At 52.7% G+C, this 22386-nt stretch overlaps 8 protein-coding genes across 8 annotated transcripts; 4 read left to right on the plus strand and 4 right to left on the minus strand.

Annotated features, from left to right (window-relative positions):
• Positions 1-1432: 1432 nt before the first annotated feature.
• GT037_004240 (casein kinase i isoform epsilon) lies at positions 1433-2680 on the plus strand (the record flags this gene model as incomplete). Its single annotated transcript, XM_038929287.1, has 4 exons — positions 1433-1444; positions 1526-1598; positions 1658-2146; positions 2193-2680. 4 exons carry the CDS (start codon positions 1433-1435, stop codon positions 2678-2680), a joined length of 1062 nt encoding a protein of 353 aa, XP_038787559.1.
• A 2246-nt stretch (positions 2681-4926) lies between these two features.
• Positions 4927-6010, plus strand: GT037_004241 (uncharacterized protein; the record flags this gene model as incomplete). Its single annotated transcript, XM_038929288.1, has 3 exons — positions 4927-5252; positions 5303-5534; positions 5585-6010. The coding sequence occupies 3 exons, from the start codon at positions 4927-4929 to the stop codon at positions 6008-6010; spliced, it is 984 nt and encodes a 327-aa protein (XP_038787560.1).
• Positions 6011-7014: 1004 nt separating this feature from the next.
• GT037_004242 (phosphorus acquisition-controlling protein) lies at positions 7015-9121 on the minus strand (the record flags this gene model as incomplete). The annotated part of the gene is made up of 3 exons (XM_038929289.1): positions 7015-7511; positions 7562-8555; positions 8603-9121. 3 exons carry the CDS (start codon positions 9119-9121, stop codon positions 7015-7017), a joined length of 2010 nt encoding a protein of 669 aa, XP_038787561.1.
• A 1514-nt stretch (positions 9122-10635) lies between these two features.
• On the minus strand, positions 10636-11040 carry GT037_004243 (g-protein complex gamma subunit ste18; the record flags this gene model as incomplete). Its single annotated transcript, XM_038929290.1, has 3 exons — positions 10636-10698; positions 10750-10810; positions 10871-11040. 3 exons carry the CDS (start codon positions 11038-11040, stop codon positions 10636-10638), a joined length of 294 nt encoding a protein of 97 aa, XP_038787562.1.
• A 760-nt stretch (positions 11041-11800) lies between these two features.
• Positions 11801-16777, plus strand: GT037_004244 (eukaryotic translation initiation factor 3 110 kda subunit; the record flags this gene model as incomplete). Its single annotated transcript, XM_038929291.1, has 6 exons — positions 11801-11838; positions 11894-12122; positions 12174-14545; positions 14595-15151; positions 15660-15884; positions 16146-16777. The coding sequence occupies 6 exons, from the start codon at positions 11801-11803 to the stop codon at positions 16775-16777; spliced, it is 4053 nt and encodes a 1350-aa protein (XP_038787563.1).
• A 191-nt stretch (positions 16778-16968) lies between these two features.
• On the minus strand, positions 16969-19621 carry GT037_004245 (uncharacterized protein; the record flags this gene model as incomplete). The annotated part of the gene is made up of 4 exons (XM_038929292.1): positions 16969-18820; positions 18866-19123; positions 19172-19441; positions 19509-19621. 4 exons carry the CDS (start codon positions 19619-19621, stop codon positions 16969-16971), a joined length of 2493 nt encoding a protein of 830 aa, XP_038787564.1.
• Positions 19622-20895: 1274 nt separating this feature from the next.
• Positions 20896-21211, plus strand: GT037_004246 (uncharacterized protein; the record flags this gene model as incomplete). Its single annotated transcript, XM_038929293.1, has 2 exons — positions 20896-20918; positions 20977-21211. The coding sequence occupies 2 exons, from the start codon at positions 20896-20898 to the stop codon at positions 21209-21211; spliced, it is 258 nt and encodes an 85-aa protein (XP_038787565.1).
• Positions 21212-21621: 410 nt separating this feature from the next.
• On the minus strand, positions 21622-22386 carry GT037_004247 (uncharacterized protein; the record flags this gene model as incomplete). Its single annotated transcript, XM_038929294.1, has 1 exon — positions 21622-22386. The coding sequence occupies one exon, from the start codon at positions 22384-22386 to the stop codon at positions 21622-21624; it is 765 nt and encodes a 254-aa protein (XP_038787566.1).

Raw genomic sequence — 22386 nt, forward strand, 5'->3', positions numbered from 1 at the left:
GATCAATCAAGATCTCTTACTGAGATGGCTGTATAGACTTTGGCAAAATCAACCCCATCACGAAGTAGCACTGCTCTTGCTCTATTGTTCTGATCACGCGCGGGTGTTCGAGCTTGCCCTGAAGCGCAGCACGAATGCAGACCGTGTCGTCGAGTTCTACAAGTGTCCCAGGCAGTGTTCAAAGATGCGACTGGATCCATGCAATCTAGTCAACTAACGTTCAGACACAACGCGAGCTCTGCCATACTGTGGTCTACCTATAGCTTACTCCTAGGAATTCGCACGCTCATAATTGCTGTCAGAGGTTGAGAGTGTAGATGAATACAAGCCGCCAGATACGTGTGACGTGGTGGTTCGCCCAGTATAGCGCACTCGGTCAGCCTGCATATGTAAAAGGTGCTAAAGAATCTCGCAATTGTGACATCACGACGACACAGCTGGGAGCCAATGTTGGGACCGATGCTTTCCTTTGCTTCGTATCCAAAAGCACGTCGCGAGTCGCTACCAGTCTGGTAGAGGCGGCTGCAGGACGTTGTTGGTGAAAGTTGGATCTAGCGCCATCGACGCGACAAGTATTTGAGAAGCACTTCAGATTGGCGCATAATGCATAAAGGGGGCAGAGGTGTGGCTCAGTTCCATGATGGGTCGCCAGGCGACGGCATTTGAAACGGGCAGTGGCATTTTGACAGTGACACCCTGGACATGTGCGGAATCCCAAGACGCAAACGGGCGCTGATCTGGGTAGCGATTCCTCCGAGCGGTCCAGGGATCAGATGTGCGGACCGCAGGCTTGATACACTGCGGCGGGCAGCGGCAGCAGCAGTGAAAGAGCTCGTCTAGCGCGCCAAGCAAAGTGGCCGAATACAACCTTGGAAGGCAGGTGGTCCTTCTGCAACCTCTCCGTCTGCGTTCCTTTGATACAGCACCACGACCGCAGCGTGCTTGTTTGACCAGGCTTCTCCGCTGTTCTGTGCCCTGCAGCTGTCTTTTAGCATCCTGTGCCATAAGAGCAAACCTCGCCCACCCCCCAGCCCGCACAAAACCCCCCCTGGCGTCGTGATTCCGTTGGGCTCATTCACGCCCTACAGTAAGTCCTGCCTGCCCAGCTCATCACTCGGCTCCGCCCTCTGCTTCCCGTGCCCGACGCAGTCTCTCACCACCACCACGCACCTGTATCGCTGGCACTTCCTTTACCTGTCGGTCAACACGCTTCTACTGTCTCTCTTAGCGTTTCTCGGCTGCCCGCTCCGCTTACTCACCGCCTTGTTGGCTAAAGCCTCATACTGACCGGTCCACTGCAGCAGGCTGATCCTCAAAACACCGCCGCGCCCCCATCGTCACAACAGACGATCCACCCCCCTCAACACCACCACCACCACCTCCTCCACCCTCACCACAGGCCAGCCTCCTCAAGGTTGAACCGGCCGCAAGCATGACGACAATGGTACGCTCCGACCCCGCTTGCTGTCGCCCATGGCGGCCGATAGGCTCGTCTCTGCAGCACCTTGAGCTAACACAGTAACAGGACCTCCGTGTCGGCAACAAATACAGAATCGGCCGCAAGATTGGTAGCGGCAGTTTCGGTGACATCTATCTCGGTACGTCGTTGTCGCTAACCGCCCATCGTCGCCATGACGAGCCCAGCTGACGTGTGTAGGTACCAACATCATCTCTGGTGAGGAGATTGCCATCAAGCTCGAGAGCGTCAAGGCCAAGCACCCCCAGCTCGAATATGAGGCTCGCGTCTACAAGTCGCTCGCCGGCGGTGTTGGCATTCCTTTTGTCCGCTGGTTCGGAACCGAGTGCGACTACAACGCCATGGTCCTGGACCTGCTCGGCCCTTCCCTTGAGGACCTCTTCAACTTCTGCAACCGCAAGTTCTCCCTGAAGACTGTCCTGCTCCTTGCCGACCAGCTCATCTCCCGCATCGAGTACATCCACGCCAAGTCCTTCATCCACCGCGATATCAAGCCCGACAACTTCCTCATGGGCATTGGCAAGCGCGGCAACCAGGTCAATGTCATCGACTTTGGTCTGGCCAAGAAGTACCGCGATCCCAAGACTCACTTCCACATTCCTTACAGAGAGAACAAGAACTTGACTGGTACCGCCCGTTACGCCAGTATCAACACTCACTTGGGTGTCGGTATGTATCCCGCTTCTCATTCGACTTCACAAACTAACGTCTATAGAACAATCCCGCCGTGACGACATGGAGTCCCTCGGCTATGTCATGCTTTACTTCTGCCGTGGATCCCTTCCCTGGCAGGGTCTTAAGGCGGCCACCAAGAAGCAGAAATACGACCGCATCATGGAGAAGAAGATGACCACCCCCACCGAGGTCCTCTGCCGTGGCTTCCCCAACGAGTTCGCCATCTACCTCAACTACACCCGCTCCCTCCGCTTCGATGACAAGCCCGACTACTCCTACCTCCGCAAGATCTTCCGCGATCTCTTCGTCCGTGAAGGCTTCCAGTACGACTACGTATTCGACTGGACCGTCTACAAGTACCAGAAGAACGCCCAGGCCATCGCCCAGGCTGCCAACCAGGGCCAGGGCGAGGAAGACGACAAGGGCCGCGGACGTCACGTCACCACCACTGCTGCTGCCAACGCTGGCACAGCAGCTGGCACCAAGCGCGGTCCGGTCAACGCACGCCAGGAGGGCACCGGAATGTGAGTTCGATATATCTGATCCTCGTAAGGGACCCTCTCCTTTGCGTTTGGTGTTGAGAACGCTTAGCGCGGGGGACGCCAGATACAGATCTTACTAACCTTCTTCTTTCTTTCAGGCAGCTTCGTTCGGCCAATAAGCGTGGCGGGGACCAGTATGCATCTGGTTACTGATTTGATGCGGCTTTCGATTCGTCATCTCAACTCTTGCGTGACCGCTTCTTCTGACTCGGCTCCGCACTCACAACGAATGGGAAATGCGGCATTGCCGTCCTGGCAACATTTTGGACGGCGTCGCTCCTTGATCAGTTCGTGGGATCCATTCGTCAGACACCTCATACGGACCTAGAAAGACATTTTACTGTCTTGCATCTACTACGGCCAAGGGTCTTTGACGACTATCTCATATCTCTGGAAGCTCGACCTACACGGTATCTCAAATTGGCATAACAGTTCGGCTTGCAAGCAACACATCTCAACTCTTTCCGGATCATCAGCCAACAGATTATCTTGGAACGTCTTGCACGGCTCGCGTCTACTGGGCAGCTTTCCAGCTGATGACTGATCTTTGTTTGACATTTTACGGCTTTCACCTCGCATTAATTACCCCTCCTGCCCCCCTTTTTGTGCTTTTCTGCGGTTTTTAGTAAATTTCCTTGCGTTTCCCCCTTCGGATATGGTCTGCCAGCTTGTGGGGAGGTAAAGAAACTTAGCAAGGGGACGATTTGTCAAATTGTAATCTGAAAGAGAGAGTGTTCACGTGGCTGAAGCTTGGCTGGTTAGACTCGAAGGGTTTGCGATGGGTGGTGTGCGGCTAGTTCAGTCTCTGTGGGATGGCGGTATTCCTCTTTCAACCAAGGAGGCCGCACTTCCGGGGACGAACCAAGAAGATAAAGGGACGAGACAATTATCTAGTTCGCTATCACGCCCATTGCGCTTTGGAGACGGGGAACAGAAGGGGGGAAGGATCGGGATGAGTGATGGTGGTGTGCTCTTTCTTGTTTTGTTTTGTGCTTTGCTTGTGCGTTTTGGAAATATATGGTTTTTGCGAATCTTTCTCTCTATTGGTGATTTGGATGCGTGTTGTGTGATGTGATGTGATGTGACGTGAAGTGACTGTCGTCCGTTTGAGATGGTAGTTGATTTTCTCACCATAGTAATGCGAAGAGTAGCTATGTCTTGTCTGCCTAGGCATGTATGTGTGTGCGTGCGTGTGTGTGTTGATTTGCAACTTATAGAACAATACATGTATTTAATATTCTCAAAACGCACACCTCAAAAGAACAGCTATTTTGACTAGAGAAACCTTGTATTAAAACTAAGCTCATGTACACGTAGCTAAAGCTTATTTAGTCTACTAATCGCTAGAATGTAACAACCCCGCACACGGTACATGTAGCAGCTATTGAGAAATGTAGAGTTTCTAGACGCGAACCGTTAGGTATTAGAGAACCTCAGACAGCAGGCAGGCGGCGATGTGACTAATATATGTTCCTTTGCTCTTAGGGATTATATCTCAATCAATGATTCTTTGTCTATGTCTTGTTCGCTCTTTCTTTCGTTATTCCTTTTTTTTTATCTATAGGGTAAGTGTTGTGTCTAGTATGCCCGAGGTACTGTGGAGTTGTAGAGCTATGGTGCACATCAACAGGTTCGTGAGGAAGCACTGGTATGAGGTGATGGAGTTGGATGGAATGAGAACAGAACGGATAAAAAGGCGCTTAAAGTGGCCTCAATGGTGTTATTAATCGCTGATCGCGACGACTAGACTTGCGCCACCACGCCTCCAATGAGGTACATCTCTTCCGCTGTGTAAGAGCGATCCTTTTGTGGCGTACATCGACAGGGGGAGCTGCATGGGCTTTATGCGAGGACTGGGTATTTTTCTGTGTAGATCTCAGTCATTGCCACTAAAGAGGTAAGGCATACCCAGCAAAGAATCAGAAGGGGAAGGATGAGACCGACTTAGTGTAGAAGGCTGAGCTAACGTTCTAGTCTAGAGAACAACGAGGCTGATGTAGCTCATAAAGCTGAGCTGAAATTCTAGTCTAGAGGACGAGGCTGATATAGCTCATAAAGCTGAGCTGAAATTCCAGTCCGGAAGACGAGGCTGATATAGCGCAAGAAACCGCATGGGAGTTGGTTACTAGTAGGATAGAAGGAAGTATATATAACAGCAGGATCTGGAGACAACATGCTGGGAAACTGCAATTCCTATTCCTCCTGGTCTTCCAAAAGTAGCTACGAACTAAGATGCTTCTCAACACACTTTTGGTGTTTTTCGTCGGCCTCGCTGCGGCTGTCCCTACAACCAACATTAACACTCAGCCGTCGTACCCTAAATGTAGCAATCGAAAAGACCCCGCTTTTGTGGCGTATCAGCTTCTAAAGTTGAGTCCTCTAGGCCAGAAATGGTGTAAAGCCAAGATCGCACCCATTACACAGACAATCACAGTAGGAGCCGTCCAGACTGCGAAGACTACAGAGACGACGTTGAATGTCGTAACGATCACGGGCGGAATCGGCGGAACAACAACACTCACTGCTCCCGTGGAGACGGTGGTTCAGACCCAAACAGCGTGAGTTCATGATCCTTAGATCGAGTATCGTTTCGCTGACTGCAAATCAGCATGGCTACGACTACTGTAACCAGCTCGATTTGCCCAGATCCCATATCCCCTATGCCAACGAAGAGGGCCAATGGTGACTGTCCCAATTCACCCATCCTCGGGTGGGCGTGCGAGATCCTTGAATATGCCTGCCACTGCCTCAATCTTCCAACTTCTACGATCAAGAAGACGGTCACGACAACAGCTACCACTCTTGTGTCGACGACCACAACCGTCGTCTCGACAACAGCGGTAAGTCCTGACGCATGCAAACTTATTCGACGACCGACTGACTCTTGTAGATCCCAACCACTGTCATGACAACTCCGACCATCACCAATACCGTGACGGTGACTTCGACGTCCACACTCTGCACCGTAGCCGCACCTCGACCAACATGCAACAACCCCTCCACCTGCGACAAAGTCAACCAATGTACTGGCACTTCCAGCTGCATCTGCATCGCAGGCTCCGACGGCATCAATATGTGCGGTAACGTAGCCGTCGACCAGGGTTGTAGTGTGCAAAAGCCATGTGACGTAAACGCCGATTGCAACCCAACGGAGATCTGTATAACAGCATGCTGTAGCACCAAGATTTGTTACGCAACAGAGGGATGCCCAAATGCTGCGTCAACACGGCGGATGTTCAGAAAGGATGCGTCGCTGGTGGACAAGCGCAGGGATCTGCCACCTTCGTTTGATCCATCCGCTGCTAAAGCTCTCTGAGAATGTGGCAAATGGCTCGAAATGACTCTGGTCACGTTGTCTGGGATCGCCTCAAGTGACTGCAGATTCTACTGTAGTCATTCTGTAACAACACTAGCTCGATTCATCCCAGCTGAGAATTTCACTAATCCTTTACATGTCTCTTTCTATGTTTGCCTAAGAGAAAATGAGTGTCCTGACACGCAAGGGGTCCCATTAAGTAGGCGCAGACATTGTAGAACTAGAATGGTAATGGAGAACAGAAGTCTCACATAGAGAGAATAGTAGAAGACAACGTCAATTCTTTAGTCTAGCATATGCCTCGTCGGCACGCTGGACGGGATACTCATTGAATGCACATCAGCATGGCCAGGGCTTCATATACACAGACAACCATCAGCCTCCTGATCAATAACAACCAAGTTGCTCAAGAGTGAGCTCTCAAGCAGATGAAAAAAAAGGACGTTGATGAATAATTTCAAGACATTCGAAAACATCTCAATAGATTACCCAGAACCCGCATAAGCTATACGGTTCTGGCTAAAATGTACTCTGTTCGTGTTGTGCTATGCATCTACCATCCAAACAGACACTCGTATATCCACCACCCACAACAAGGTGACACGAGATATAATGCTTACCTCCTAAAAAGGCAAGCAAACCAGCGAGCAAGTAAGCAAACAAACAATTGGATGCCCCTCTTATGCATACTACTCCTACTACCACACTCTTGCCTCACTCCCCATAATCCGATAAACCATCGAATAAACAATGTAGCATCTACAATAAATGCAACATAGGCCCCGTCGCGGGTTCATGCTACGCCACAAAAACCGAACACGTCGGTAAATTGCGTCGACTATAGCTATTTCTGTTTTTGAAACGGAAGCAAAAAGTGGTTCCGTAACGTAGCATGTGGGGAATAGATGGTAGGCAAGATGCTCAAAACCTGAGCATCAAATATCAAGGTATAGAACAATTGAGCAAGAAAAGAAAAACTCATTTTCATCACCCATAAATCTTCGTCAAGTTTCGTTCTCGGTATTCGGGCTGGAAGACGGTTCAGCTTTTAGCTGAGAAGCTGCTTCGGGTGTCGCTACCTCTGACCCTGTCTTCTTCAGCGCCGCGAGTTCTTTCTTCAGTGCATCCATCTCTTGATCTTTTTTGTTGATCAAGTCATCCCGCTCGGATACTTCTTGCTTTAGCTGTTTAATGTACTCTATGGCGCTTTCCACCTTGGCTGCCTTGGAGTTGTTCGAGTTTTGCGCATTGGTCTCAGGGCTTTTGGCGTCTGGAATGGCGCCGAGCTGCGGGGAGGGGAGGAGCGCTTGCATTTCTTGGAGGGCCATGTTGATGCGGTTTCGGCGGCCTTGCTCGGCGATCTTGTGAGACGTGCGTTTGGAGGTGAGGTTGGTGGAGAGCGATGTCGGATAGACAACGCCGGGGACTGTGGTACCATCGAGGATGTTCTGGTAGTTTGACTTGGATGCCAGAAGGAGGGCGTGGGTGTTGTCGGTGACACCTGCTGGAAGTCAGATTAGATAACGTAATTGGGTCTAAGAAGATACTTACCACTTCCACCATCGGGTAGCAGAGGCTTTATGCTGGGCGAGATCTTGGGCCTTAGAGCGGGGCTGACAAGATTCGAGCTGACGCTGTTCCTTTTCTTGGGATTGCGCGCTGGCTTCAGGTCTTTCTTGCCATTGGTCATGGAGAAGGCTGGGCTTGTCGGGGTCGACATAGCGTCTAGCATCGGACTAGGCCTGGCTGACATGGAAGCTCCAGGTGTGCTCAGAGGATTCAACTTGGGCGTTTTCCGTACACGGGACGTGTCACCATCCTCATTCCGTATCACTGTGTCCAATCTTGACAGGCCTGGCCGATCTAGAGAAGCTTCTGGCAGGGTGAGGTCTTCCAGCATCGGTGGTGCTTCCTGCGAGCCACTAAAGTCGGGCGAGGGTTGTATTCGCATAAGGGATGCTGGAGTGGCTGGAGTGCCGTTCTGGCTGTTGCGTTGGGCAAGCATGGCAGGAGAAGCTGTTGAAGAACTGGGCTTTGGCGGCGGTCGCATCTCAGACAGCATAGGTTCGGGAGATATAGAATCCGTCTCTGAGCTCTCGCGAGTTCTCGGCACATCCAACCCGTTGGTGGACGGACGTATTGACCGCGCTTCCTGCATGAGTTCGGTGACCTCCTTGGGTGGGATGAGCGAGGAAACGGTTGCTTTTCGCCGGTTGGGTTTCACAATGGGCGACTGTCGTACGCGGCCGTTGGCATTTGCCCGTGGTGCGTTCCTTTTGTTAGTACTCCGTAGACTCCTCCGTCCTTGCTCCTGTGGAACCATGGCAGGCTCACCCAACATGTCCATATCTACATCGATGGGCGAATGCCCAGCGGAACTCCCAGACGTCGTGTTTTGCGACTGCTGATGCGCATGCTGATGGCTCTGGGCATTCAGGGCGGGCGATGTGAGTGGGCTGAAGTAGGCTCCTGGTACGGTGAAGTCGGGAATCTGGAAGCGCGCATCGTGGGGCGTCACTGCGGGCGAAACTAGTGGGGTAAAGGTCTATATGGGTCAGTGGGGGTTTGTGGTAGCTTCCAAATCCGACATACCGCATCGTCCTTGCGCATATGGTATCTCTGGTCGAATAGCGACTGGTGAGGGTCCAATTGCGTGAGATAGCGATGGGGGTCGCCATGCATCTCTATGCTATTTGGCGTGGGCGGGACGCCCTGGTGTGGACGATATATTTGGTCCTGGGCCTGGGTGAAAGCTGGCGTTCCGGCCTGGCTGTACGCGGGCATGCCATAGTCGAAGAAATTGTTGGTGGGCTGCGACATGCCATGACCACCCAAGTTCTGGACCTGCTGGCCTCCATTGGCGCCATCGCGGTGGTCCTGGGGAAGTTGCGGGGGATACTGGCCCTGGAGATGGTGGACATTGAGCGACTCGGTCAGATCGGCGAGTTGATTGCCATTAGAGGCGGGTCCTTCGTGACTGTAACCGTCAATGTTGAAGTGCAGGTCTAGATTGTCGAAGTCGATGAATTCAGCGCCGGCGAAGTCCTCTGTAGCTGGGTCCATTTGAAAATGCTCGGCAGCGCTCCAGGACTGAGTCGTCGAGCTGTTCATATCGTCGCCGCAGGACCCCGGGCGGAGGGGAGAGAGAAAATTGCCGTCGCGAAGATGGGCGCGGGTGGGGCTACGCGGAATTGGGACCGGGTTGCTGCGTCTCTTTACATGTGTTCTCTCTGGTGCGCGTCCAAGGTGCAGTCGCGTTTGGCGACAGTGCAGATGGCTGGCAGTAACTCTGGCGTCGCTCTCTCCACTGAATACTGAAGAGAGTGTCGTCGGGGTCAGGACGAGGCACTGCACGAGAAGAGCCCGGGTGGTAGGCCCCCACGGTGATTTGATAAGACTGGGGGGGCAGTTCGCCCGCGCACGTCGAATTCAGCGCGGGTTACAGCCAACTGCGGCTTGCAAAACCTGGCCTCGCGTCCTCAGCCTATTATCATGTGCCGCCAGAGCATTCACAGACCCGCCCACCTGACGTTCAGCCTTCATTCTGCTGGTCATGTTGGCCGTGTGGTGTTGACCAGAGTCTCGCAGATGACTTGACTCGCGCGCGTGGGATGCATGCAGCAACCTGGAGTACAGCTGCAACAAAAGCTACTGCGCAATATCCTCGTCATTCACTCGATTCACAGTGCTGGGCCGCGGTTCAGGGTCTGCGCAGGTGCAGCGATGAATTAGGCACAGGCTGGATGCAAAAGGCAAAGATGGGCGGTATTTTGGTAGACATCAGAACTAGTCAGCCAATAGTGCGGTCCCGCATACATTCGGCCGGGGGAGGCGTAGGCGAGCAGGCCAGCTGCGTCGCATTCGTTCGCTATTGACATGCATCCTGGTACACTATACATTACCTCAACATGGTTGCACCAGTGAGCTGGTCGTGCAAACAGCAGACGGTGATTGCTTCGTCCTGCAGCCACACGTGAAGGTGTCTGGTTGGATGGAGAATATCTTTGTTTTGGCCAGGTCGATTGGGCTGTAGCGCGACTGACTACGGCTGTTTGCCGGTGGAGCGCGACGCCATGGTGATGCGCCTTGTTAATCTCGTTTGCCCTAGCAGCATGTAGCCACCTACCCCTTCCAGCAAGTTCCCGCCTGTCCAGATCGCCTCGACTGCTCGAATCGAGGCTCTCGCGATTGTTTGTGTTGGAGTGAGGAACTGATTTACTGGAGCCATCCATCGTCTATGAATTGACAACCGATTGAAGAAAACATGTCATTGTCCAAAGTGAAGAAGTGATGGAGAATGAATTATGAGAGTGCTTTTATCTCGTGATTGTAGAACCTAGAAAGCCGCCGTGACCGACTATAAGAAAAGACTGAAAACCCCCGCGCGCTGCGCTGCAAACATCAACAGCAGCGAGCTCCGTATCCGAGTAATTTACACATTGCTGAAAAGTACATGGCCCGTCCGATTGCCTCGCTCCCAGGACTACTGCGCGAGACTTGGCCACACCGGGTCCTTGGGTATTAATCAACCTCCTCCTAAAGGGTAAAAGAAAACAGACTCTGCCGTCAAAAGGGCCCCGCACAACGCCGGTAAAGGACATGACCATCTGCATCTTTGTCGTCGTTTACATTACGATGCAGCAGCCGTTGCTTTGTTGTGGCGCGTAGGGGTCGTCGCGCTTGTCAATCTGGGTGTGTTAGAGCGGCGAACAGATAACAAGAGGCGCACGTATACTGACCGTTCCCCATCGTGACGGTACCATCCAGTCTTTTGGCTCTTTATCCGTGAATGCAATGAGACTGCCGGTCGTGGTTAGCCGTGCTGTCCGCGGTATCAATGCGACTTGGTCTTAAACGTACTCTAATGCGGCTTCGGACACGGGTATCCTGCGGCGCTCGAGGTCCTCCCGCAGGCGCTGGTTGAGTTCGGTGAGGCGTCGCAGCTTGAGCTCGGCCATGCTCTGCTTCTTGCTCTTGCCGTCGCCGCCGGTCCGGATCTCGTAAGGGGCTTGAACCATCATGGCGGACATGGTGCGCGTGGTGTATTAGGGGAATGCGATGGACGTGATGTTGTTGTGATGGTGGTGGTGGTGGGTGTAATTACGGGGGATGCGTCGTGGTGCGACGTGAGTGTTGCGTGTCGGGCGTGCGGCGTGGATAGGGTGAGCTGGGAGAAGGGAGAGTAAGGAGCGAAGACGGCCAGCCGGGTGAGCCTGCCGCCGAGTATCAGCGCGAGAGCAAGGCTGCTGCGAGGGCGTTGACGACGGATTGCTGAGATGGGGCGACAGGTGAAGCACGCGAAGCAGGAGAGGTGGTTGGAAGATGAGGGCCCTCCCCTTGATGGGTCAGTTCGTCGGGCCCCGACGCTTGTGGTATAGCGCCATATTGGGTTTAACGAGCGCTTTGTCCTCACTCCCCCCTCCCCCGAACATGCAGCCAATCTCCATGCCGCCTGTAATTGACGCAACAGGAACGCAGCAACGCGAGGGCGACTGGCAATGCAGCAGTCGGGCTCGAGGTCGCCTACATACATGATGTGACGCCCCGCCCGAGTCTCCTGCGCCGCCTCTGGCGTCGGCGTGCATCTGCGGGGAGTCGGGCGCGAACGAGCCGGGAACTGGGAATACGCTCGCTTAGTAAGGCAATACCACAACCTTTTTGCAGCAGTGATTCCATCACCGTGTGAGACGTGCACCCACATCCCAACATCAAGCCCTCCGCTGTGTCGCCTGCTTGCTATAAAGCCCATCCGACTCGCGTAGTTGGATCCGCGACTTCAACTTGCCCAGCATGGCGCCTCCACCGCACTCCAAGCCGGAGAACACACTGTGCGCCCCGCCTCGATGAAGCCGTAGAGGCAACCAACCCACTAACTCCGCCCAGTAAACGTGCCCAAGAACTCATCGGAGTTGAGCAGCAACAGGCTGCCCTCCAGCTGCTCCATGAACATGTCACCTCGAAGCGCACCCGCAACAGCCCCATCGCCTCGCTCGAGCCCGTCATGATCCTGTTCGTCGAACTCTGTGTCGACCTACGCAAGGGCAAGCTGGCCAAGGATGGTCTGTACCAGTACAAGAACACGGCCCAGAACACAAACGTCGGCACTATCGAGGTAGGGCAGATCAAGGGAAACATGGCGACTCCTCGGGCTAACACGCTGTAGACTGTCTTCAAGCGCTTCATCGAACTCGCTGAGCAAAAGGTCACAGAGGCCCAGGCCAAGGCGGACGAGGTCCAGTCCTCGCTCGAGCCCTCTGAAGACAAGAACGTCGACGACCTGGAGGCTACCGAGACGCCCGAGTCCATCCTCCTTTCCACCGTCTCCGGCGAGCAATCGCGCGACCGCACCGACCGTGCCATCGTCACGCCATGGCTCAAGTTCCTGTGGGAGACATACCGCACTGTCCTGGACATTTTCAAGAACAACGCCCGTCTGGAACTCATGTACCAGTCGACCGCCCACCAGGCCTTCCAGTTCTGCTCCAAGTATGCCCGCAAGACCGAGTTCCGCCGTCTCTGCGAGCTGCTCCGCAACCACTTGCAAAATGCCGCCAAGTTCTCTTCCCAGATGCACGCCATCAACCTGTCCGACCCCGACACCCTACAGCGCCACCTCGACACCCGCTTCCAGCAGCTGAACGTGGCCGTAGAACTCGAGTTGTGGCAGGAGGCCTTCCGCAGTGTTGAGGACATCCACACCCTGCTCTCCTTGAGCAAGCGCCCAGCCAAGAACATCATGATGGCCAACTACTTCGAGAAGCTCACCCGCATCTTCTTGGTCAGCGAGAACTACCTCTTCCATGCCGCCGCATACAGCCGGTACTACAACCTCCTCCGCCAGTCCGCAGCGGCCGTCGCATCGGGCCAGAGCCCCAAGAAGGACAATCCCGCTGTCACCGAAGCCGACATGACCAAGGCTGCGTCGTTTGTCCTCCTCTCCGCTCTTGCTATCCCAGTCATCAGCACTTCCCGCTCCCGAGGTGCCCTTGTTGATGTTGATGAGGCGAGGAAGAACAAGAACTCGCGCCTCACCAACTTGCTCGGCATGTCGCAGGCTCCTACTCGTGCTATCCTCTTCAAGGACGCTCTCAGCAAGGGTCTGCTCAAGCGTGCCCGCCCAGAGATCCGCGATCTTTACAACATCCTTGAGGTCGATTTCCATCCTCTCTCCATTTGCAAGAAGATTTCCCCCATCTTGTCTCAAATCGGTGCTGATGAGAGTATGGAAAAGTACGTTGGCCCGCTCCAGCAGGTCATTCTCACCCGCCTCTTCCAGCAGCTGTCCCAAGTCTACGACTCTGTTGAGATCAAGTTTGTGCTCGGCCTTGCCCAGTTCCCTGAGCCTTTCCACGTCAGCGCAGGTACCATTGAGAAGTTCATCATGAACGGTTGCAAGAAGGGCGATCTCGCCATCCGCACCGACCATGCCACTGGTGTGCTCACCTTCGACTCCGACGTCTTCTCGTCGGCCAAGGCTATGCACCCTGGATCGGGTGCCGGATCCGCCGAGACTGAGTCCCGCTCTGTGCAGCGTCTCCAGAGCACCCCGGCCGAGATTGTACGATCTCAGCTCACCCGTCTTGCCAAGTCGCTCTTCGTCACTTGCCAATATGTCGACCCTTCGTTCAACTCCGAACGCCAGCGTAACAAGGAGGCCGCTCTTGAACGTGCCAAGGAAGGCGCCGAGAAGGAGCACCAGGAGATTCTCACTCGCCGCGACATCATCTCGCAGAAGAAGGAGGCTGCTCTCAAGGCCCAACAGGCCAAGGAGAACGAGGAGCAGACCAAGAGACTCATCCGTCAGCAGCAAATCAAGGATGAGGAGGCTCGCCGCCTGGCCGAAGAGCAGAAGCAACGTGCAGACCAGCGTATTAAGGCTGAGCAGAAGCGCATTCAGCGTGAGGAGATGGAGAAGCAGATCAAGGAGCTCAAGGCGACCACCAAGGTTGACATTGAGCTTCCCGAGGACTTGGACGATCTCGACTCGCAGAGGATCCGTATCTTGAAGCTTCAGGCTCTCGAGAGGGAGAAGAACCAACTCGGCGAACAACTCCGCATTGCCGGTAAGCGTATCGATCATTTGGAGCGAGCCTACCGCAAGGAGGAGATCAAGCACCTCAAGACCGACTATGAGAAGCAACAGGAAGCAGATCTCGCAGCGTACGAAAAGGCCAAGGCCGAGGAACTCAAGGAGTCCGAGGAGAGGCACAAGGCAGATGTCGAGCTCAAGCATCGTCTGTCGAGGCTGGTATCTCCTTACCAGACTTTCGTCAAGACCGTCAAGGAACAGCGCAAGGCTGAGTTCGAGAAGCGCCAGAAGATTGCACAGAAGGAACTTGAGAGCAAGAAGGCTGCTCGTGTGAAAGAGGTCAAGGAGCGTATCGCCAGGGAGAAGAGGGAACGCGAGGAGGCCGAACGTCGCCAGCGTGAGGAGGAAGAGCGTGAGAGGGAAGAAGCCGAGGCCAAGGCCAAGGCTGAGGAGGAGAAGAAGGCCCATATTGCCGAATTGAAGGCAAAGAGGGAGCAAGAACGAGCGTCAGTATTGCCCGTTGCACTTATCCAATCATACACTAACATTTCACAGGGCTGCTGATGAAGTAGCACGTCTCCAGCGTCAACGCGAGGAAGAGGCGTTGGCCAGGCGGAAGGCTGGTGCCGGTGCTCCCCGTGCTGTTCCAGACCGAACCTTCTCTCGCGAGCCAGCTGCAGAGCCTTCTTCGGCTTCCGGCCCACCAAAGATCACTCTTCCTGGCGGCAAGCCCAGCTGGCGTGAGCGTGAGGCCATGAAGGCCGCTGGACAGGTTCCTCCCCCTGCCAGCACATCACCAGCACCTGCCCCTGCAGCCAGCTCTCCCGCCCCCGAGGCCGAAGCTCCCAAGAGGAGTGGATACGTCCCGCCAGCTCTCCGCCAAGGAGGTGCTCCTGGGGGTGGATGGCGCGAACGTGAGGCTAGCGGCAGCGGTCGGGCACCTCCTGCCCGTGCTGAGCGTCCCGAACGCACCGAATCTCCCGCTACAGGTGGTCGCTACGAGGCTGCTCGTGGAGGAGACCGATGGGGTTCAGACAGGAAGCCTGCATCCCCCGCTAACGCCGGTGGCTATGTTCCTCCCGGTGCTCGCGGCGGCGCACCACCTCGTGAGGGTGAGGGTGAACGACCTCCTGCGCAAGCATCAGCTGGTGGAAAATACGTTCCTCGTCACTTGAGGGACAGGCAGTAGAGTTGGTACATACGACATGAACGACCAGTACAGAAGAAGTAGAAAAGCAAGGCGTCCCGTTTCTTTTTTCCCTTTCCTTTCTCACTACGATTGACGACATGGTCAACGATGGGGGGGCTATATAGGAAGGGAAGATATGATGGCATAGGAAGCGGGGGGCGTTTTTGCTTGTTCGTTTTGTTTTCTTTCTTACCCTTTTTCCAGAGCTGGGCGGTAACGAATATGCACCTACAGTGTGTAGTCTTCATGAATGCAGTTTTTGATTGTTTATATGTTGAGAATTATGGTTTGCTTGTGGATGTGTGTATATGTGGTTTTGTGGTTGGTATGGGTTGTGTGGTTTGGGCAGGTGTACGTGTCTAGGAATGTTTTGACTCTGGATGCGATACACATCCATCTACCCCGCATCTATATACCCACAAGATCCGTAGCATACAACACCTTCAACATGCGACTCATACAGTTCCTTGATAACGGTGATTACTGCCTTACGAGTCACCCTTCAGAGATCTCTCCAGAGCCTCTAGATGACAAGCCATTTTATGGCATCCTTTCACACAGATGGGGTCCTGCCGGAGATGAGATCACGTTTCAAGAACTGATGGATGGTCAACGCAGATCTATACGCGAAAGCGACCTTGCGCGTCTTGGGTTTCGTAAGCTTCAATTCTGCCAGCAGCGGGCTGCCAAGGAAGGCCTTTGTTACTTCTGGATAGACACATGCTGCATCATCAAACAAGATCAGTCTGAGCTGTCGTATGCACTAAACTCAATGTTCCACTGGTACTAACAGGCGCTTCGATGCTACGTCTACATGAGCGATGTTGCATGCACAACAGGTGGAGAAGCTGTTCAAGATATAACATTCGAAAACAGTCAGTGATTCAAACGTGGTTGAACACTGCAAGAGTTGATAGCGCCAACGTCTGTTGTGTTTTACTCTCGCGAGGGGACGTACATTGGTAGCAAGAGAAGTCTTGAGGAGGAAATCCATCAGATCACCAAGATTCGCGTCAAAGCCCTCCGAGACAGCAGCTCCTTGAGCACCTTCAGTGCAGAAGAACGCTTCAAATGGACGCACGGTCGGAAGACAACACGGCCGGAAGACATGGCATACTGTCTACTTGGCATCTACGACGTCTGGATGACGCCCATATATGCCGATGGAGATTGGTACACGCTGAAAAGCAGGGCGATTGAGAGGCTGAAGACCGAGATCAAGGATAATAGAGGGAAAGAGGAAGTCGTCGTCATTGGTGGTGCGTCATGGAGTGATTTGTCCGCCATTAGCGACTACAGACTACCGGAGCTGGATCAGGATATTCGTGAATATACAGCTTGGCTACTTCAGCAAGGGTATTCTCCAACGACAAGTCACCTTACCCAGACGTCGACCAATGCAGGCCGGAAGATGAGAGAATTGCTTGGCAAATACGATGTGAACTATAATGATGATTCTGGTCTGCATGGAAGGTTTACGACGTGGCAGGAACCTTGGAGTCGCTTCCTCCACCAACAGTCGAGTTTTGTAAGAGTAAGGGGATTTTGAAATAATCGATGATGGATCGGGAACGGTCCGGAAGATTGTCATACTGGTATCACGGCGGCCAAGACATTGATGGGTCTGATACTCTGGAGAGACATAAAGGACTTGAGATAGTCTTCAGGAACGAAGTTTTCGGTTGTTGACACCTTTGATACTTTGATCGATCCCAGATTCCTAGATACTAACGTAGACAATTACTCTTCCAGCAATGTCCCATATGTTGCTCTTTCCCAAACATCGAGGTTTGCAAGATTAGGATCGATAGCGTCGGACAGCAACGCCAGCGGATAACATCCAAAGCTATGGCAGGCACAGTGAGCTCTTAATAGATTATGCTCAGTGTATCCCACCACTAGATGTTCGCCTTTCTCCAACTTCTCTCGCAGACTCTCCATCGAGAAATACTGGGACATCCAGCCAAGTCCATCGTTCAGACGTCGATACGATAAGAATTCCGCTTGAACCGAAGACCACAATGTACCAATGCTTTTTTCCCCAGTAAAACAGGTCGAATAAGGATCCTGATAATGCATTTCTTCTAGCATGGTATGCGGCCCCGTTGATCCCATGAAGTCGTCTTCGCCGTCCTCCGTTGATCCCATGAACTCGTCTTCGCAGTGTGGCTTGGCGATGCAATCATGCGATTCTGGGTCAAGGTCTTCCTTGCGGGCCCAGGCGACATGCGCTGCCTCGCAACGACGTAGTATGCCAGTCAGTACAGCCCACCCTGTTTTGATTTTGGTATTCCAAATCCCGAATGCTGGTAGAGCCATAATCTCCTCTGCAAGCTCGGCAGCTGTTAGCTCCACATGATCGCACTCGACAAATGAGTCGATTGACAACAACGCAGCGACTGAAACGTCTGCTTTTACGGAAGGGTTGAAGTTGTGAGAGATGAGGCAGAGAGCGCATGCTATTATACCAAAGAGGTCCTCACCATCTCTTCCTTGTGTGGCGAGATGATAAGCCGTCATCACTAGACTATGCAAAGGTTGCAGTTGCAGTTTTTTGCCACAGTCAGTGCTGAAACATCGGCGAACGTACAATCCACTGGGTGTCTGAAGCAATAGGGGTTGTGGCATGTGCCAGAACATTCTGTCAATGCAGTGACATATTGCCTGGATTGAAGTATTGCAAAACTTGTGTTTCCAGCTGGGAGGTATCGATGTATGGCCCTGAGCGTAAAGCTGGCGTATGCAAGGAGAGTCTGCATCCCAGCGGCCACAAATATCTACCTCTTCTCCAGCAAATCGTTCGACATCCCTGAGATTGTCGTCCAAATCTACCGGCCTCGCACTCGTGTGAGACTTGATGATCGCGATCATCAGATTGTCCAGTATAGTGTGGCCGTGCTCGTTGAGGTATATTGCGTGGACCTTGGCTCCAGTATACATAATTGTAAGCATGAAAATTGCATCGCAACAAGTCTTAGAGCCGTCCAAGAAACTTGTTGCTAGATGAAACGGACGCAATGATACTGGATCGATGCCTTTTCGATGAAGCTGTCGGGATATTTGTACCATCTGATCAACGTTTCGACTCATGATGCTGAAACCAAGAGCCTCAACGAGCAACTCGCTCGAGCGTTCCTCATCCGCAGCTTTCGCGATTTGTGGGATGGCGACAGGAAGATTCGTAGCGGGGGTAGGGCTGAAATCATTGTGTTCAAGTGCATCTCGCAGATGCGCCTGCAATGAAGCTGGCTGCTCGTTTGGCGACCATGATGTCCAAGTACGTTCGTCGCTAGAGTTAGGCTGGGCAAACGCTGGAGGCTCATATACTTCCTCCGGTATTTCCTCATATGTCGCTTGACGCACGTGGATGTACCACCGGCAGAGGTCCGAGGGCAGCATCGGTTCATCGTTGTTATATGACGCGGATGGATGTATCATGTCCTGGGGTGTTCCCGGAAGACTAGGACGGGCAGCGGAAAGGTATTGGTCGAAGTTCAATAGCTCCGCCGTCCATATTCTTGGTCCTTTGCCCCAGTGTTTGGCGGTCTTGAAGCAAAAGAACCAATATTGATATAGCCAGTCGGACAAGGTCCTACTATATCGTTAAATGGGGATTAGAACGCGGCTTCGTTCTCACCTTCTCTCTTGTCCGTTCAAAAGCTTTAAAAGCTTCTCATGATGACCCTGTGCAAACAAACACGCCCTGTCGATCAGCATGTTCTCTTTCGTGGTCTGAATTGTTGGTGAAGGTGCGTTGTTCGGAGACGCAGCCGATGATGGAGTGGTGACATCGATATTGCTATACGGCGTTGGCTGATCGAAAGGCGACGAATGGTCGAACGGTCGTACGTATGAGTGACGCATAGCAGCGTAGGGTAGGTTCCATTTGAGGAAGCTTCGACGTTAGGACACGACCGTCTAGTTCCAGCCATTGATTACTTACAAGCTGTCGCCAAATGGCAGTACACGTCCGTCAACGTTCGTAATGAGGTTCCGATTGAGGGATATCAATCGTGTGGCCTCCCGAATCTGATCTTTCATTACTCGTCTTACTTTGTGACCTTCGACTTGCTTCCCATCAATGAAGACTCGAGTAAAGGGTTTGCCGACTGCGGCGCGACTCTTGTAATGCTTCGCAACCGTGGTGATCTTGCTCTTGCGAAAGTTCTTCGACCAACCCCATTTCTTGAATTGGGCTTTGTATTGGCTCTCGCTACACGAAAGACTAGTCAGCTGCTAGACTCTCTTACTTGCAATGGAAAGGAAAATGGCTAACTTACACCTTGTAGAAATGGTGCTTGGTGCTTAACTCTTTAACAATATCATCAAGCTTCCATTTCTTCTCCAACCAAAGATCCTCCAGGGTCTCTTTTGCGTCATCCCAAGAATGCATGGGTACCGTCGCAGGCCGATTGATCGGGGCAAAACACGTAAGAATGTGACACTCGAGTCACGTACAAAGAAGAATAAAATCGTTATAGTAAGGAGCGCTTCTTGATCAGGGAAGAGAGGCTGTTAGAACCTTAAGTTTGCTGCACTGCGGCAGGCAGGCTGATCCCGTTCTTATGGCATTCTGACACCCTGTCTAGAATCTCTGACACGTGCCACAGCCAAGGCGAACAAAGGTTCGACAACCAACAGGACGACGTTCCCTTCCACAAATTTGTTTTGGCGTTGCGCATGCTGACGGAGTATCGATGCCTTGTTGCCTGCCACGAGTCCTCCGTTCTGAAACAACGCCGATCGGCTGCCATGCCAAGTCGAACAAAAGTTCACTGGCCAATAGGCATAATGCGGGCGTGACCGGCCCTGAACCATCGACGCGTAAAACGCCTCGCGACGCAACACGACGTCAGCCGTCGCGTTGTGCCACACTTCGCATCAGTGCCTGCTCAGTACTTCGAGGCTCTCTGTTACTGTTTCTGTTACCATTGCTCAACCAAGGGCACCATGAGCTGGGAAAGAAGCATCGCCATCATTCGCCTTCTGAATGGCGGATACCACTAGGTATCCGCTTTGAATACAGCCTTTCCATATTTCTGACAAGATGGTGAAAGATGTATTTACTACAGTCGCAGGGATACATATCGATCAAGGCGGAGCTTGTGAAAGCTTAGTATCCACCACGGACCTTACAATCCCTGCGCGCCTCCCATATGCCAAGCAAGACGAAAGTTGTCTGTCCAATGGTCGACTCCAGGGTATGAGACAGTGTGGGTGACCATCGCGCCTTCCATGTCGGCCCAGAGTCCACCCCTGTCATGCTCTGTACATACCCAGACCCAACATCCTGTGGCTTCCCTGCAGGGGAGGTCTACCAAGATGAACAAAAGTCGACAGACCAATGCATTTCGAGCAACATTAGACTCTTACCGTATCTAGACAGCGGGAATATAATGCGAGACACCCGTCAACCTGACAGGAGCATGTTAACACATACTGACCCATGTCATTCTCAATGCAGAACGAATACTCGGGCCTTCATCAAGACTTGCTCCAGGACTGAGAGTCTGACCTGTCCTTGATACGCATCTCCCTCCCGACCTCGAAATGTATAAAACATCTACTTCTTCCACCTCTCCTCTATAGGCATCCCATCATCTCTGACACTTTCAAGCCTGTATCTCTTTCTCTCTCAACATCGCAGTCTCAATTTCTCCATACAACATGCCTCAGCAACAAGTTCCGTTGTGAGTCGACCCTCGCCGTTGACAACCACACTGCCTTATCCTACTGACCAATACATAGTGGTGCTACCAACTCTCCTCAACAGAGGTCATCCGATACCGTCACACTCTGCCCATACCATATCGGCGTCTTGTCCTCGACCTCCAACACGTACGCAAGCAACATGAATCCGATGGACCGCTTCCTAGCGGAGGGGCCCGCGGAGCAAAGTGCCATGTTCATCCGTCACGACAACGGCGAGCCATCGACAAAGAGGCACTGCACATGCCAAAGGGTACATAACGCGAAGATGTGAGGATCGGAGACTATTTGCTAGTCGAACCGATAAGCATCACATACATCTGCCCTGTGTCATCGCGAAACATGTTCAACGACACGCAAACGGGGTATGCATGTGCCTGGTAGGCGGACTATTTGTGGATAGATGGCGAGTTGTAAGGACAGAAGTGATAGGGTAAGGTTAGATGGGTAAAGATACGAGAAGGAACTTATCATAGAGTAACCAGCAAATTGTTTCAATACCGCAGCCACGTGTCCTAAGCTAGTTGTTGGTTCTTGAGCTCACTAGAGCGTTGCTCTAACCTCTCTTCATCTCGCTTTAGCATAGCATTCCTACAGCTCTCACGATCAAGTTCATCTGGCCAGCCATGACTCAGCATCAGTGCGTGCAGTTCCTAGAGAGAAGATAGTAAGCCAACCTGCTATTCATCGAGAAGGACGGAAGTCTATCCGAACCTTGTACTCCTCGCCAGAACTATCAGCATGCACTGGTCCCCTACCATTGGTCTGGCCGATCAAATGCAGCTGCGCATAATCATTCTTCCATTCATTGAGTATATCGCTGAGACGCGCAGTGCTTCCAGGGTTTGAGCATTCATTGCGCCAGGCTCGAGGGTCATCGGCTCCGAACACTGGGTCATGAAGAGTTTGCACTTGGTACCTCATCGCCGTTCCTAATTGTAGAACAAAAACATGATCAGTCATCGATAAAACCGCATGGAAGCAGGCTTCGGCTAAGGTCTGATCGTAAATACCATCTGTAGTGTCGAGCATGATGTATTGCCCGTGTACTTTCCCATACGTGAGAGCAACAACCCATTCCGGAAAATCATAGTCGCGTTCACTTGTGTCCGGTATCTCCCAGCAATCGATGCCAGGCTCTACTTTCTGAAAATAGTCACGTCGGTAATCACATGGATATGTCGACCAAGCTAACGTGTTTCTCTCAGATGGGCCGTCCATACGAAGATATGGTAGACGCTTGAGCAATTCGATCACTGTGCCGTTCTTGTGCAGTGGTGCAAAGTTATCGCTGGTGATGTTAGGCCAGCCTTGCGCTGGAGGCTCTAAGATGTCGGATGGCTCAAGCCATGGCAGTCGAGCGAGGAAGTTGTAGAAATCCAGCAGTGCAGTAACCACTTCGGTCTGAAGGTCAGAGGCTGCTAAGATTTGATTTGAGGATGTCGACAT

This window comes from Alternaria burnsii, assembly GCF_013036055.1.
Source record: "Alternaria burnsii strain CBS107.38 chromosome Unknown 698, whole genome shotgun sequence".
NCBI classification, from domain to species: Eukaryota; Fungi; Ascomycota; class Dothideomycetes; order Pleosporales; family Pleosporaceae; genus Alternaria; species Alternaria burnsii.